Source organism: Protopterus annectens, chromosome 3.part1, assembly GCF_019279795.1.
Source record: "Protopterus annectens isolate FY-2018-M chromosome 3.part1, PAN1.0, whole genome shotgun sequence".
Lineage (NCBI taxonomy): Eukaryota > Metazoa > Chordata > Ceratodontiformes > Protopteridae > Protopterus > Protopterus annectens.
Window position 1 is genome coordinate 463,421,948 of NC_056732.1, and position 16,543 is coordinate 463,438,490.

The 16,543-nt window shown below is 37.6% G+C and overlaps 1 protein-coding gene across 1 annotated transcript in view; it reads left to right on the top strand.

The window, feature by feature from the left end:
- Window positions 1–13,442, top strand: part of HAS2 (hyaluronan synthase 2) — a 52,634-nt gene extending 39,192 nt beyond the window's left edge. Inside the window, exons 2-4 of the mRNA XM_044066910.1 lie at window positions 260–886; window positions 9,981–10,082; window positions 11,433–13,442. Coding sequence (XP_043922845.1) covers window positions 260–886; window positions 9,981–10,082; window positions 11,433–12,362 — 1,659 coding nt within the window. The 3' untranslated portion in view covers window positions 12,363–13,442. The remainder of the gene's footprint in view (window positions 1–259; window positions 887–9,980; window positions 10,083–11,432) is intronic.
- Window positions 13,443–16,543: the final 3,101 nt, after the last annotated feature.

Genomic DNA, 16,543 nt, shown 5'->3' on the forward strand with positions numbered 1-16,543 from the left:
TTATTGTCAGGGTAACATCTGTATTTCTTTCATAAAACTGCAAACTAGCATTATAAGTGGGAGTATTTAAAACTTCATAAAGACTGTAATACCTTAAGGCAACAAATGCTGTTAACCAAACCATCATTTTCTGTGTTCTTATACTATAGCTGTTGCTAGGGTTCTTCTTACTGTCCCATTTCTATGTGTTCTTACAGCACCTTAAAGAGTAAAGTAGCTTGTTCATGCACCGCTAATTATCTTCTTTATTATGTTACAGATGCACTGTGAGAAATTTGTCACCATCCTAAGAATAGTAGGAACAACACTGTTCGGAGTCAGTCTTTTGCTTGGAATTACAGCTGCTTATATTATTGGGTATCAGTTCATCCAAACAGACAATTATTATTTTTCATTTGGCCTTTATGGTGCCATACTGGCTTCACATCTGTTAATTCAAAGCCTTTTTGCATTTCTGGAACATAAAAAAATGAAACGGTCAGTGGAGACCCCTATCAAGCTAAACAAAACTGTTGCTCTCTGTATTGCTGCCTACCAGGAAGACCCAGATTACCTTCGTAAATGTTTACTGTCTGTGAAGAGGCTGACATATCCTGGGATTAAAGTTATCATGGTCATAGATGGCAATGATGAGGATGATACGTATATGATGGACATTTTCAGTGACCTCATGGGCAGGGAAAATGCTGCTACCTACAACTGGAAGAATAATTTTCATCAGAGAGGACCTGATGAAACAGAAGAGTCACACAAAGAGAGCATGCAACATGTAACACGGATAGTTTTGTCAAACAGATTTGTCTGTATCATGCAGAAATGGGGTGGAAAGCGTGAAGTAATGTATACAGCATTCAAAGCACTGGGAAAAAGTGTTGATTATGTTCAGGTAAGAATTAAGGATCTAATTTGTTGCCAGTGCAAACACAGACTTCACAAAGAGTCATTTGTGCCATTCATGCAGTTTCCTTTACCATACTATAACATATGTATGCATGTATGTCAAGCTTCTAGTTTGAACAGTGGTTCTTTCATACAGTCATTTGACAAGTTTGTGAGTTTTAAAGTGACAGCATCCCTTGAAATCTTAAATGCTTTTAATCTTTCTGTAATAATGTATTCTTATGTTTGCCAAGTTTGCTAAGCATATGTAATTCTCAGAGTGACAGAATTTTAATGACTATATGAAGATCTAACCTTGGTCTTGTGTATTAAGAAAAGCTATTTTCTGTATACATTGGGCTGCACAGAAAATTAAACTTTTTTGACAAAGCATTTTTAAATTATATTTATTAAATTTGTTCTAAAATAACTATCACTTTAAAGGCATGAGCAGTGAGCTACTGCAAGCAAATTAAATTTGTGATTATATTCAGCCAGTGTCAGTACAGGACTAAAAGCTTTACCAACTGGTAAATCTAGCAACAGACATGAAAATTACAGGATATAAGCTTTTCATTGAGGAGAAAGGAAAAACAAATGCTGATGCTGTTAAAATCACATTTTTCAGAAATGGAATGTAATAAGCTTATCACTCTAATGATGACATAGCTTTCTGCTTCAGGAATATTATTCTCAACAGTAACATATAATTTACATGTTACTGGGCCTGCTTCTAAAAGCTGATCAAAAACATGGCAACATATTTTGTTGGAGCTAACATTATTATTTCCACTGTGTCATCAGTTAGACTGTTGCAAGAGTTTCTCAAGTAGCAGATAGTGACTGATTATATCTATAGAAAGGTTGTTAACATTGCTATTAAAGACAATGTCTTGTCTAGCAAGAAGAAGCCACACAGATACTGTACCCATGTCTGTAGGGTGTCATGCTTAATTGTGAAATATTTATAATGTGCAATCATTAATGTCCAAATACCATGTTTTGTATTAATAACTGAAACTAAGGTGTCTTTGGGGTTTCTCTGTCCTTTCCACATAAACAGTTCCTAGACAGTTAACAGGCATGAGGCCCAAGAGCCAGTCGAGCAGCCTAGGCCAGTTTTCCAGGAGCGCTGTCTGGTTAAGGTACTGTCCCAGAGTCACACAGTAGACAAATGCTGGCTAAGGGAATTAAAGCCTAAACTACAGGAAGGAGCTCGTTAACAGCTCATCACCATAACCCTCACTGTTCTTTGTCAGTGGAGACTGATGAATGTGAGCAGCTGTTAATAAACCAGGAAGACATCCAAGGGTGCTGGAATGGAATCAGCATGTGTGTGGTAGGCAATACACATGCAAGTCAGTGGATATAGGTTTGCTCCAAATACAGTAACTTGTATCAAGGTAATGTCATCCCAGGTAGGATTTGAATCCACAGCCCCATGCTTAGAAGGACACTGCTTCATTCACTAGTGCTCTTGTAGTTAATGTACATAAGCAGAGGTGTGGGGGCACAACCTTAGATGATGGGGTACAGGAGAGAGAAATTTCCTGCAAAAATCTTTGAGTTTTTGCTTTTTCAAATCTCAGTTTTCTTTAGAAATATCCTTCTGTTGAGATATATGTGTGATCATAGAGGACTCCCACTTTAGTTTTGGCTCAGTCACTCTAACTATGCTAAATCTGCTGCATCAGACTATGAGCTTCTGTGTATCCTTTTGACCTTGCTGCTACTAACAACACCACCGTGGATAACAGGAATGTAAATGACAGCTTCCTGCCTTGGTACAGCGATGAAGTTTGGGTATGTGACTGATCTTTGGCCACTGGGTGACAGGCACATGGCATTAACTTTTTTGGATGGATAAATGAGAACTTTAACCACCATTTGCAGGTGGCATCTATATTGCATAATGGAACTTTTAAAAGTTCGAACATCATATGGTCGACACCATATGATCGAACTTTCAAAAGTACGAAAATGTAATAAAAAAAAAATAAACCAAAGAAAAAACCTTCCTGAATGGTTTAAGCAGGGGGGCAAGCCCTCCTGCACCCCGCAAACCCCACGCTCTTAAAATATACCAACTCCGAGATCGCACTGCAGTGCAGAAAGGGAAATCTTCCCATTCCATACTGTACAGAGATCACCATTAAAACGTTCAAACTTTTAAAAGTTTGATCATATGGTGTCGACAGCGTGATTTAGACCTTTGCAGGTATATAGGCACGTGACTGTGTCTGAAGAAGAAGACTAAAGCTATCATTTCTATCCATTTGTTGTAGATAGCATCTCACTGCTGCCCCTGACCACTTTCCTGAGATCTTCACTTATCCCATGCCTTTCAGAATTCTTCCATTGTCTTGTGACACAACAGAGTATCATGCAAGCCAATCCACTACATGTCAGCCTTTCTGTGGCTACAGTTCCATTTTATCTGGTTTAAACTTTGTTGCTTTTATTTGTAAATCATGTCTCCATCCTATTTTTCTGTTTTCTGTTTTGAATTCTACACTCTCTCTGCAAACTTTAATCACTCTCTGCACCCTCAACATCCACACATAAATTGCCACCGTGCATTACTGTTTCTAGGCCATTCTGGCAATTCTAGTCAAATCACTGGTATAGACATTAACATGGGTCAAGCAGAAGATGCATGTCCTCCTCTCCTCTTGCCATACAGCTGCCAACTAAATACTCAACAAACTGTGATTGACAAGTCCAGAGTGTTTAAATATATATATATATATATATATATATATGTGTGTGTGTGTGTGTGTGTGTGTGTGTGTGTGTGTGTGTGTGTGTGTGTGTGTGTGCATGAGAACAAACACTAACATTTAAGTTATTGTAAATTATTGGCCCCAATTCATCTGACTTCATATTAGTTTGGTTTCATCAGTACATAAATGGTTACAAAGGTAGATTTAAAAATGCTATAGTTATACTTTTGTGAACATTCATTTCCAAAGCATAGGACTCCACAAAACACTATAAAATTTGCTTTAAATAGGAAGCTTCAACCTACACAACCTCTAATGTGGAGTTTGTTCCCCAACACTCCCCATATTTAACATATACTGACTCCACAGTCACAAAACACAACTGATTCTACAAACATTGTGTACTAATTAAATAAGTGTGAATTCTTTATATCACAACTCAATAAAGTGTGCTCTTGACAGGTAGGGACACATCATGTATGTCCATTCGGGTTCCAATTACATCATCGAAGTTTTGAAACTTCGAACACGACGATATCGAACATGGAGAAAAAAAATAAAACATGCAACAGTAAACTTAACTGTTGCAAGCAGGGGGGCAAGCACCCTGCACCCCCACACCCCCCATTCTTTAAATATACCAACTCTAAGATCGCAGTAAAGGGAAATATTCCCTTTCCGCATTATAGTGGCCCCCTGCTTGCAACAGTTAGTGTAGTGTTGCATGTTTTATTTTTTTTTTCTGTGTTCGAACTTCTGCAAGTTCGACTATATGGTTTAGAACATATAGAGTTCGAACTTGCTGAAGTTCGATTACGTAATAGGAACCCTGTCCATTCAATAAAATGCACACTACACATATTTGAACTATATGGATGAATATAAAATCATAATTCATTTTGAAGGAAGATAATGACTAAATTATGATTGTAATTGGAATCTGAATATTTGAGCTTTCCAGTGCTGTGATTTTTACAGATAGCAATTATCTGTACTTTTTCGTGTTCTTTCTGGTAGATTGTTCATGGGTTTATACATATATATTTATATATATATATATATATATATATATATATATATATATATATGGGTCTACTGCTTTTAGTCGAATTTCATTTGGTCGAAAATGATTTCAGGCAGCCCACTTCACTGAAACCTCATTTAACTGAAAGTACATTTGGTCAGCCCCACTGCAGTGTGACCCTGAAGAGAGAATATAAAGTTAGGGGGAGGTGTGGGGGGCACAGCCCCCTACATTGGGGAGTGTGGGGGCATAGCCCCCCACATTTTGCAACCAGTTTTTACTGATGTTATGTTTTAATGTATTTTTAAGAGATACACGTATATTATAGTGCATAAACTGCAATTATGTGGGGTATGCCCCCCACATTCCCCCAATGTGGGGGAGTGTGCCTCCACCCCCCTTACTTTATATTCTCATTCCAGGGTAGCACTGCAGTGGGGCAGGGGCTAAATACCATTTTCAACCAAATGTAATTCGACCAAATGTGCTTTCAGTCAAATGAGGTTTCAGTGAAGTGGGCTGCCTGAAATCATTTTCAACCAAATGAAATTTGACCAAATATAGTAGATCCATATATATATATATATATATATATATATATATATATATACATATATATATATATATATATATATAAATATATATGTATGTGTATGGCCATTTATTTGATAATCAACATTTATGTGCTTTTTGCCAAATCTCAGGATGCTACACTGGCAGAAATTAAAGCTGATTTCATTACTACTGTACCGAGTGTGTATGTCCACAGCTTATCATGGAAAACTTTGCCAACTTTTATTGCAGAAACTATGCTACGCAGTTTACAGTCAACGATATATTTGGTTATCCATGGTCCACTTTACACTTTTATATCTGAAAACAACAGTCCAGTAAGAAGTAGTTCATATACAAAGCCATGTAAGACACCATTGGTAAGGCTGTTTGAGGCAGAGAAGTAACCCCATCACAAAAAATTGTGTCCTGTTGCTGAATCAGAGTTTTACCCACTGAACTGCATACAGATTGATATTTAATGCTTTTAATTGGACAGCTTTTCCCTTGTGCAAAATAGTACTGAGTTGAAAATTAGGAGTATGGACTGTAGTACTGAGTTTAAACTAAGCAGTATGGACTGTCAGGCCTTCATTAATTGTTGCTGTTGTCTATTCAAAAAAAAAATCACATTATTTGGAAGAAACATTTCCCTTTAACAAACCAATGTATAAAATTATAAAGTTATAACATCATAAACATATAAGCTATAAACTTTCATGGCAATTGATTCCTACTGATGTGATTTCATCTGCCTCTCAAACTTAGCCATATCAGTTTTTATAAAGAAGTTTGAGGTAACAGTTCTGCTAATTTGTGCGTTGAAATTTCATGAAGGTGATAATGTTGGTTCATTTTCTACTTGCTCAGAGACATTATCCATCGAATAAAAGAAAACATACCCTTGCATACACAGGGATCAAATAATGTCCCAGACCAAGCTAATCAGGCTTATAGGGCGTTAGTTCCCGGGGTCTGTTGTGACTCCACCATTGTGGAGTGAATAACTGTTGCTGTGCGCCACTCTATGGGCACATAGCCTGTGGAGAGACTGAGTTTGAACAGTGTGTTTAGGTGAGGGGTTAGTTCATCTTTGAGCTCATGTAGGTCACAGCCTGGGACACCGAGCGGTCCCATTGATGCTGTGTTTTTGGCTTTGGAGAGGGCTATTTTATCCTGAATGTCTGAGATTTCAGGGGCACTACATTCTTCTGGTATGGTTATGGGCCCTTTTGGAAGTGAGAGGGAGGTGAAGTTTGCACTGAACCTGTCTGCCAGGATGTTGGCAATATCAATCAGTTCAGTGTATTTTGTGCCATACTGCACTAACTTTGAGCAGATCTGGGAATTGCCACTTAGATTCTTGACATAGCTAAAGAATGCCTTGTGGTTATCTTTGGTGTCCTTGGCAATTTTTCTTTCGAAGCTAGCCTTGGATGATTTTATGAGGGATCATAGTTTCTTGCTGATACTGATCAGGGATGTCTTCCCCTCTTGGAATTTTACTCATTTCTGTACAAGTTTCCTCCTTCTATTGTATAACTTGTTTATGGCAGGGGTCCACCAGATTGGCTTCTTTTTCTTGGAAGAGTGAGTCTTGGTTTTGCTTGGGATAGCATGATCCATGCATTCTTGTAGGTGCCCGTATAGTGCATTAGTAATGGATTTTGCAGCTTGGGCAGCGTTATCCTTTAGCATGGGGGATTTGAAACTTTCCACCTCGCTCTTAAGTAACGTGAAGTTTGCTTTTGAAAAGTTTTTCATGGTGGTTTCTTTGACTGGGGGTGGCGACGGAATGTGGATATCCAGAGTGATTGGTTTATGGTCAGATCTAACCAGCAAGGGGTTGACCTCCGGTGTGGAACACCGGTCGCCCATGTTGGTGATGACCAGGTCCAATATGTTGTCACCTCTGGTGGGGGTGTTGACCAGCTAATCCAGGGTGTTTGAGTTTATAAATTCTTGGAAATGTTGGGTAAGGGAGTTAGTACTTGAGTAGTTCTCCCAGTTAATGTTTGGGTAATTGAAATCACCCAATATCAGGGTATTTGGTAGGATCTTTATGTTTCCCAGTGTTTCCAGAAATGTGTAATGGGGGTCCTGGGACATGGTGGGTGATCTGAGATGTGTAGCAAGCTACAATTTGAATTACAGTTCTGTCCATTGTTAGTTGCACATGGATGATCTCTGATGGATCGTGCTGTGCCAGTAACCTGGAGGTGTGGGTATCCTTGATGAATATGGATACGCCCCCGTCTTTTGTATTTCGGTCTGGGTTTTGTGGCCAAAATGTATGGTATGAGTTGTAGACTGGTAGTGCTGGGGTGCTCTCTGGAGCCTTAAACCGGGTTTCTGTTATTGCACATATATCGATTTTCTCCATACTGAGGAGTACCTCGAGTGCATGCATTTTACCCTCAGTTTTTTGTTACTTGTGCTATTTATGGTGGTGGGTTTATCTTTTGAGCCTTGCCTAAAAAAGGCACTATGGGGGTGGCAAGAGCCTTGGCAAGTATTTAAAAGCCTAAGGGTGATAGGTGCAAGCCATCTCTAGTGAAGCAGCGTGGCTTGCCGAGCATGTCATCCCAGGCTGACAGACACTGGATCCCCTTTGAATGACACAAGAAGCTTAGCCAATTGTTGAAATTGATAATTTTTTCTTTATACTGTGATATCATTCTTGGTGAGGGCAGGATGCTACTCAGGGTCAGGGTCATATTGGCCTGGGCTACGTGATCAGAGAGCTCTTCCATGTCTCTTTTCATGTAGTCCAGGGAGGTACAGCTCAGGTCATTCACACTAACATGGACAATGACAGAGTCATATTTGTACTTGTTCTGGCATGACCTGAGTGCTTGTGTTATGTGGCGGATCCTGGCACCCGACAGGCAGCCAACAGTAACCCTCTCCTTGTTCAGCCTAGTGAGTGGGACGTTAGTGTGCCTGACTATAGAGTCACCTATTACTAATGTGTTGGGTATGTTATTTTGCCTTAAGGTCTGTGATTGCATGGCACACTGGTTTTGTGAAGTATGTGTTTCATGGTTTGTGTTGGAGGGTGGAGGTTGCTTGGATGTCTGCTTTGGAGGTCTCTGTTACTTTTGCAGATTTTTATTTAGTGCCTCTGAGTATGTTTTTGTGTATTTATGTGTGTTTTTTCCTGGTGCTGGTTTCATAGGTCTATGTGAGACTGGTGGTGTGAAGCAAGTAATTACCGTCTCCTCTTGACTGTGGTCCATTCTTGGGTTGAGAGAGCTTAGCCTCCAGTTTGGCTGTATAATTGCATCTCTCGCATGTATTAGTGCTTGGTGGTAGGAGGAGAGGGTTGTCTGTGTACATGAGGCAATTGTAACATTGCCTCAAAATGCCCAGATTCACCAGTTGGACCGGAGAGTACACCTGAAACTGCTCTTTGGACATGCCTGGATAAGTACAGTGAGCTGTTTGACTGACTGTCTGGTAAGATCAACTATAGAGCCTTGTCCTTTTCTACAGTATAGGGGGTGTCTAGTGCTAAGATTTATTAGTGCGTGTATGTGTTTTGAGCAAGTGCCAGGCTGAGAAGTGAATGGTTTGAGTGCTTAAGTTGAAAGTTTGTCTAGTTCCAAGGGAAAAATTGAAGAGCAGACTTTGTGGAGCCGGGAATACTTATACCCTAACTAACCGGCACTGCCCGGTGCGCAAAACCACAGCAACTTTAATAACATGCAGTTAATGGCTATTGTATAGATATACATCTCATACTGCCTATTTAGAGATGATCTCTGCTTGACTTACAAAGCCATGTCTGACCCAGCTCTGTTAGAAATGCTACAGCTAAAGAAATTACAATCCCTCCGCACTACACGCTCCAGAGATCTCAACCTCATTGCCACAATCAACAGAACAAGCTGGAGGGAGAGATTCATAACTCAGAGACTGCCCATGCTATGGAATAGACTTCCCATACATGTCAAACAGAACACCTCACTGGCCCTGTTCAAGAGGAATCTTGATTAGTGGATGGGAAATAGAAAATTCACCCTGGGGATAACTCCAGTGGCTCTATTTGACAGAGACACTGGGAACTAAGGTTGGGTGGCACAATGCCAGGGTAATCCTATGGGCTAGGCTTGTAAAGGCTCTAGGGCCATTTGCCTAGTACACACCTATGAACCTATGGACCTATGTAGCTGTTATTTATGGTGATAGTTGTATCAGGGAAAATCTAGCTAAAGATTGAATAGCATCCTAAGTGGAATGTTGTGGCAACAGTAGCTTCTGCATAGCTCATATAAAAAAACATAACTATCAAAATGTCTTTACAAGACTCTGGAGGTAGCTTCACCAAGTTTATTCCAAGGTTCAGGTGTTCATTAATATAAAAAGTTGGGAAACTTGACTCTGACATGGACTGATGTCTTGCAATTTTTTTTTTGCCAATACTACATAAGCAGCTTGAACCCACTCAGTGTCAATGTACTTTTCTAAGCACTTTGTGTGGTGAACTCCAAAGTCAGGACATATTTGAGACAGTAGCCTGTGGGGACATAATGTCCACAGTTAGTTTCCTATCAAAGCTTTCAAAATATGTCACGCATGTTTGGCTACAATGGCTGTGGAATGTACTATAAAATGCATATTTCTTAAAGTTCAAGATTAATGAAACAACTCACAGGGGGTGTAACACCAGATGCAGCATTTTACATGGATGTAATATTAACTTATTACTATATATAACAACCATTTTATACTTCTACTAGGACTTTTTAATCAAAGGTATTATGTGCATTTTATTAACTTATTCCTGTGCTCATTTGCAGGTGTGTGACTCAGACACAGTGCTAGATCCAGCATCAACAGTAGAGATGTTTAAAATCCTTGAAGCAGATTCCATGGTGGGAGGTGTTGGAGGTGATGTACAGGTAATGGAGTTTTATGTTTGGTATATTCTTTGTACAGTTTATATTTATAAAATGCAGTATAACCTATATCAGGAATATGCTTAACTTTGTCATTATCTGCCATTTGTGAGGTTCTGAAGTTACTTTAAGGTACAGGAAAACATTTTTAGCTTTTTCTGCTAAATGGAAATGTAGTTATGAATAGTAAAAGTAAAATTACTTTCCAAACTGTTTATTCAGACTGGTAAATAATAACTATAAGATTCAGTTTTTCTGCCAAAATAAATGTAAAGAAGTTGGATAACTGATTGAGTCAAACTTTCTATTTACTAATCTCAAATGAAGCATGCAGTGTATATACAGGTTGCTGTCACTGCTCCAACGTTCACACCCTTTATTATTGCACATTTCCATACGAATCTGCCTTTGGGTCCATTATTACTATTCAGTATAGAAAGAAGAATGGGAGTGCAAGCATCCTTTCTATTGTGTAAACTCATATTCTTATCTTAAGTTTGTCCCTGTCTTCTACCTTTCATTGCTTCCCATTGTTATATTTCCTTTGGAGTTACAGCCACACATTATAATTTATTTTCTCACTCTTGTCCAGAAAGCACTTACAAATGCTGTCTGTCTTCTTATTGTAATTCTTTTCAGTGTCTATCTCTATGTAGTATAAGCATGTGTGTGTGTTTGTGTATGTAATGTATGTCCGTACACACTATCTGAACTAAGACACAATTTTACATTTAAAGATGTTTGTGTGTTTTGTGCAGAGTAGATGATCTTTGTCTCTCTGGAACGTACCAGTCAGCACCGAGTTTGTTGTGGTAACTGACTGAACTGAGATTCAGGTTCCCCTCTGTGACTGTCTCCACCTTCCCCATTGTTTCTTCTACCTACCACCTTGTACTCACTCACTCACCACCTTTTTCCCATCAATGTTTTATCTTGCCGTACTTTGCAGTGACCCTCCATTCACAATCAGTGCAGCAGATCTGTAGATTAAAATGGCGTGTACCACACTGTTGCACTTGTCTCTTACTACTGCTCTGTTATTAATGGCAATCTTTTTGGCACTATACCATATATATTTGCTATTGATGCAGATGATGCACAAGTCTTTTTTATGCACACTGTATGAAAAAGTCAGTGGATAGGTGTATGATTAGACTGGATCTACTGTCACAAGTTAACCAATGTCTAAAAAAGAGATTAACTATGAGACAGATGAAATTCAATAACTATACTGTATTTTATTTTGTAAATTGTACAATGTAGGGCAAATAATTTATGCTTCATACATGAACTTATTCATGACCAAATCAACAGTGATGAACTTCAGTAACCATTGTTCTATTCCTTTTACAGATCTTAAACAAATATGATTCCTGGATTTCATTTCTTAGCAGTGTTAGGTACTGGATGGCTTTCAACATAGAAAGAGCATGCCAGTCTTATTTTGGATGTGTTCAGTGCATCAGTGGACCACTGGGAATGTATCGTAACTCACTACTACATGAATTCATTGAGGACTGGTACAATCAGGAGTTCCTTGGCAGTCAGTGTAGCTTTGGAGATGACAGACATCTTACCAACAGAGTACTGAGTCTAGGATATGCAACAAAATATACAGCTCGATCCAAATGCCTTACTGAGACCCCAACAAAGTATCTGCGATGGCTGAACCAGCAGACCCGCTGGAGTAAATCTTACTTCAGAGAATGGCTTTATAACTCTATGTGGTTTCACAAACATCACCTTTGGATGACATATGAAGCAGTTATTACTGGTTTCTTCCCATTCTTCCTCATAGCTACAGTAATACAACTCTTCTACCGTGGAAGGATATGGAACATTCTCCTATTCTTGTTGACAGTGCAACTAGTTGGGCTGTTAAAATCATCTTTTGCCAGCTGCCTTAGGGGAAACATTGTAATGGTTTTCATGTCACTTTACTCAGTATTGTATATGTCAAGTTTACTTCCAGCAAAGATGTTCGCAATTGCTACAATAAACAAATCAGGATGGGGAACATCAGGAAGGAAAACAATTGTTGTTAATTTTATTGGACTCATTCCTATATCAGTCTGGTTTGGCATCCTACTAGGAGGTGTTATATATACCATCTACAGTGAAACAATAGAACCAGTTTCAGACTCTGAACAAACAGTACTAATTATTGGTGCAATTCTCTACGCATGTTACTGGGTAATGCTTTTGACTTTATACATGGCCCTTATCACCAAATGTGGACGAAGGAAAAAGGAACAGCAATATGACATGGTACTTGACGTATGATGTTGCCTAATTTTGTTTACAGCATTCAGAAATGAACTAAAGTTTTCAAAAACTGTGTTATTAGGTGGCACTGTGATGTCATGAACAAAAGAACAGGAATTATTGCTGCTGCGACTTGAACACAAGAAGTTATTTTTAATGTGCCAAAGTAGAACACTAAATAATCTACTGAAAACACACCAAAGAACCTATTTGTTTAATAAGAAAATAGGTTGAAATTCGGATGTTTATGCACTTTCATATTTGTGCATATGCTTGACAGTGTTACATGAAAAAATACCTCACTGGTCATGCTTGTAATGTGTGGGTGGTCAGGGTAGGGAAAATGTTTTGTAATTTTAATAATAGTTCTTGCACTCTATTACAGTCTAACTTATCAACTTTTGTTTTGTCTTTAAAAAGTGCATTTTAGATAGTTCCATTTTAGACAATCATATTTAATGCCAAAGTTGAGCCTTAAATCTATATAGGGCATGCTGTATTTTTGTAATATATTATTTGTATATTTTATTTGTATGCCATTTTATTGTGTACATTTTATATTTTGCTTAATCTCCAACATGTTTTATATCTCTCATCTTTTTTACAATATTGTGATAAATTACAATGAACTTTATAGCTGACCAAAATGTGAATCTTCATACCAAGAGCCTGCCTATAGGATCAGAAAATATAATCTGTGGTGACAGTCAGTTATGGCGAAGTACTACGGGACTTTTAATGTCATTCATTTGTAATTGTTTTTAACAGAAAAATTAAACCATTTTCAAAGCATAATGAGAAAGACCTTATTGTAACCAGTGCAAGAGTTCATAAAGCTATCAAATATGAACATAAGTGACACTAACATGAAGACAACAGTACTTTATACAATCTCTCAGTAGCATTCGTTTCTAATCCCCACAGCCCTGTGTTTTCTGTTTTGTTTTTTGGCAGCCATTCTTATCTGTAAGCAAAAGCAAACTTTTGTGAAAAACTAAACTGGTTCAACATAATAAAACATTACTGAAAACTAATTGTTAATTAAAAAAAAAAAAAAGCATTTGATTTAAATTTGGGCCATTAAGAATTTTAATGCAACTTCAAAAGTAAAACTAGGCATGTTTACATATAGATTTGGAGTTATGGATCATAAGGCCATTCAAACATTACCCTAAAAAGTGACAGGCTTAGCTGGAAGAAAGATGGGACAGTCATAAGAAGAAAGTGGCAACTCTACTCATGACTTTGTGCCTATGAACATATGAGAAAAACTAGAAAGTGTTTCTTATTAATAGTCACTGAACACTTAGATACCGTTTTGCATTTTCCAGTAGAGTCATTTAGAGGTGAATGTGTTTCACAGTATTTCTTTTGCCCAGATAACTGTTTTAGCTTACATTTCATATTTATCAGGTATCTCTGCCACTTTTATTTAAAAGCAATGAAGAATCTCAAACCTATTTCTCTCAAGCTAGGAACTAAATACAATACTCCATTTCTGTTGGTTCACCGTCCGTCCACAACCCATTCTTCCTATTTTTGCCCACGGGGTCAAGCAGGATGTCACCTCAACAGTGACAATCATCTAGAACCAAGGGTCACACCACTGGGTGGCTAGCCCTGCTACAGTTGTTCTTTCATACCACACACACAGACACACACACACACACACACACACACACACACACACACACACACACACACACACACACACACACACACACACACACGTGCACATGTTCACCAATGGCCAGTTTCACCACCAGGAAATCGTAATCTAACACAATATTATAATGCAGAAGGTTGTTACAAAAATGTGTTCAATGCAGTCTTGCGCTAAATGATAAATGCTGTAAGTGCTTCTGCAATATACAGTGCACATTGCATATGTACAAAAGCACATATCGGAATCTTCAATCCACGCACGACACATGATTCTTGCTTAATTTGATTTTTATTGTGATTGCAGTACAGAGGCCAAAAACAGAAACTTTGATAAATTACCTTGTGTTATAAGTCAGCCTTTTAATTACTTCTGTCAGTAACATTACAGGATGGGTGAAGTGCAAAGCTTACATGCAGTCATTGCTGTATATCTTTCTTGAACTGTCTGAAGGGGGCTGCAGCATTCCCTTTTCATTGTTAGCAATGATGACACAGAATAGATCAAACACTTCAAACTATCAGTCCTGTGTAACAGTAATGCAGCACGTTGTAAGCATGGAAACTCATTGTGGTCAGACAGATATGAAAAAAAAAACTTACAAAAAATAATTAGTTCTCTTGGGTTCCGATGTAATCTTCCAGAAATGTAATGCTACTACCATATTTCCTTCATAGCTAGTCATTATGACTCCACTTATGACATGCATTTACATATGCTACCTTAATGGAAAAACTCGACAGAAAAATGTAAAACATTAAAATTTTGAGGCTTGTTTCTGTCACTTCCATTATGCTGTGCTCTGTTTTAAACATGTGCTTATTATAGATAATGCACTGCATTTTGTTTTCATAGCTGAGACCTGTCACTGATGACAAAAGAGCAATTCAGCTCTGAATAAAGTAATTGTCTTGCTTTAACATTATAATATAAACCACTTTGAAGGACAAGAGAATACAGTGTGTTAACCAACTATACAGACACACATTTACACATTTTTTTGAGCGGGGGCATGTGCCACTGACTTGCACTTTTTAAATTTTAACAGTAATGTTTATTTTTGTCATATAGTAAGATAGTACGTCCTTATTTTTGTTTTATAAACCAAAAGTGAACATTTAAAATGGGTCTGATAAGTCAAGCTTTCTAAATAGCGATGAGAAAGTTTTAGCGTTTTGTTATCATAGGACTAACATGCGCAATGTGTCTGTTTAGAAAGCTGGCAGAGTTTAACACTAATACAATTACAATAAGGCTATCTCAGGCATTGTTTTATTAGGCAGTGATTAGCCTTTATGAGTATGTAGCACTCAGACAGGGCTTGTGCAACATTTACTATATGGATGGGTTTACAAGTAATTGATAAAAAATTGAGTATTTTTTACTGCTCAAGAAACATTTGAAAGAAGGAAGAAAGAGTTTACACAAAAGAGCCAATTATATGTGTATATGTAAATCTACATGTTATAAATATGTATCATATAATTATTTATTTGTATAAAGAATTCAGCTTTGCTAGACACTGTGTTGAAGCATGAGAACATTAAGGGATAATGTGCCTTACGCACCAGTGTTCATGAAAGTTTTGAGAGAGAAATAAAGCAGACAAGAACAGTTTTATTTATTAGTGCAGTGCTCATCAAAATGTGCAGTTTCCTTAGTGCAAACAGTTTTATTGATCCGTTTATACTTTAATAAAAGCCATTTGATCTTAAATGTAATTTTACAACAGAAGTGCCCTTTCCCACTCCTTACTTGTAATGTCTTCCAAGACTGTTGTTTATTGGCTTTCTTAACATGTCATTCTCATATAGAAATAAAAAAAGAAACATACTTTGACCATTACCACACAGAAATATAACAGTTATGATTTTCAAAGTGTTTGTAATATAGATTATATTTCCGAAATGTGTTTTTTTCTATTCAAATTTCTTTTCAGAGCTTTTTGTTCTTTTGGTTTGAAATAATTGCCTGTATTTATTTTAGCAATTATTCAACACATTTGTAATACGAACTGTATTGTATAAAATTATTCTTATTTGAATAAAATATTTTTGATATGACAAGGGTATTATATGTTTCTGTTAATCGGTGTTTACTGACTACTACAGAAAAGATAGAGATTAAGGTGTGCACTGACCAACTGACCAGTTCGCTATACAAGCAGTAGCCTTTTGCATTTCTGCATATATGTGTGTCTGTTTGTGTGTGTCCATGTGCATGTGGGTTTTGTGTGTGTGCATATGTATATATATATATGTGTGTGTGTGTGTGTGTGTGTGTATGTGTGTGTGTGTGTATGTATATACATATATACATTTATATATACTTTTTCAGCTGGTGTACCTGCTAACTTTTAGCTCTATTGCAATTAGAATGGCTCATTCATTCTCCTTAGGGAGACAGTTGAACATGGGAGGGAGTGATGCTATTATGGGGTTTCTGCATAATGCCATGCAAGAGGGCCTCATATGTCTTATATTCTTCCAGTTTATGTATGTCTGCCTCCATATCCATTCCTCTGGAATGCTACTAT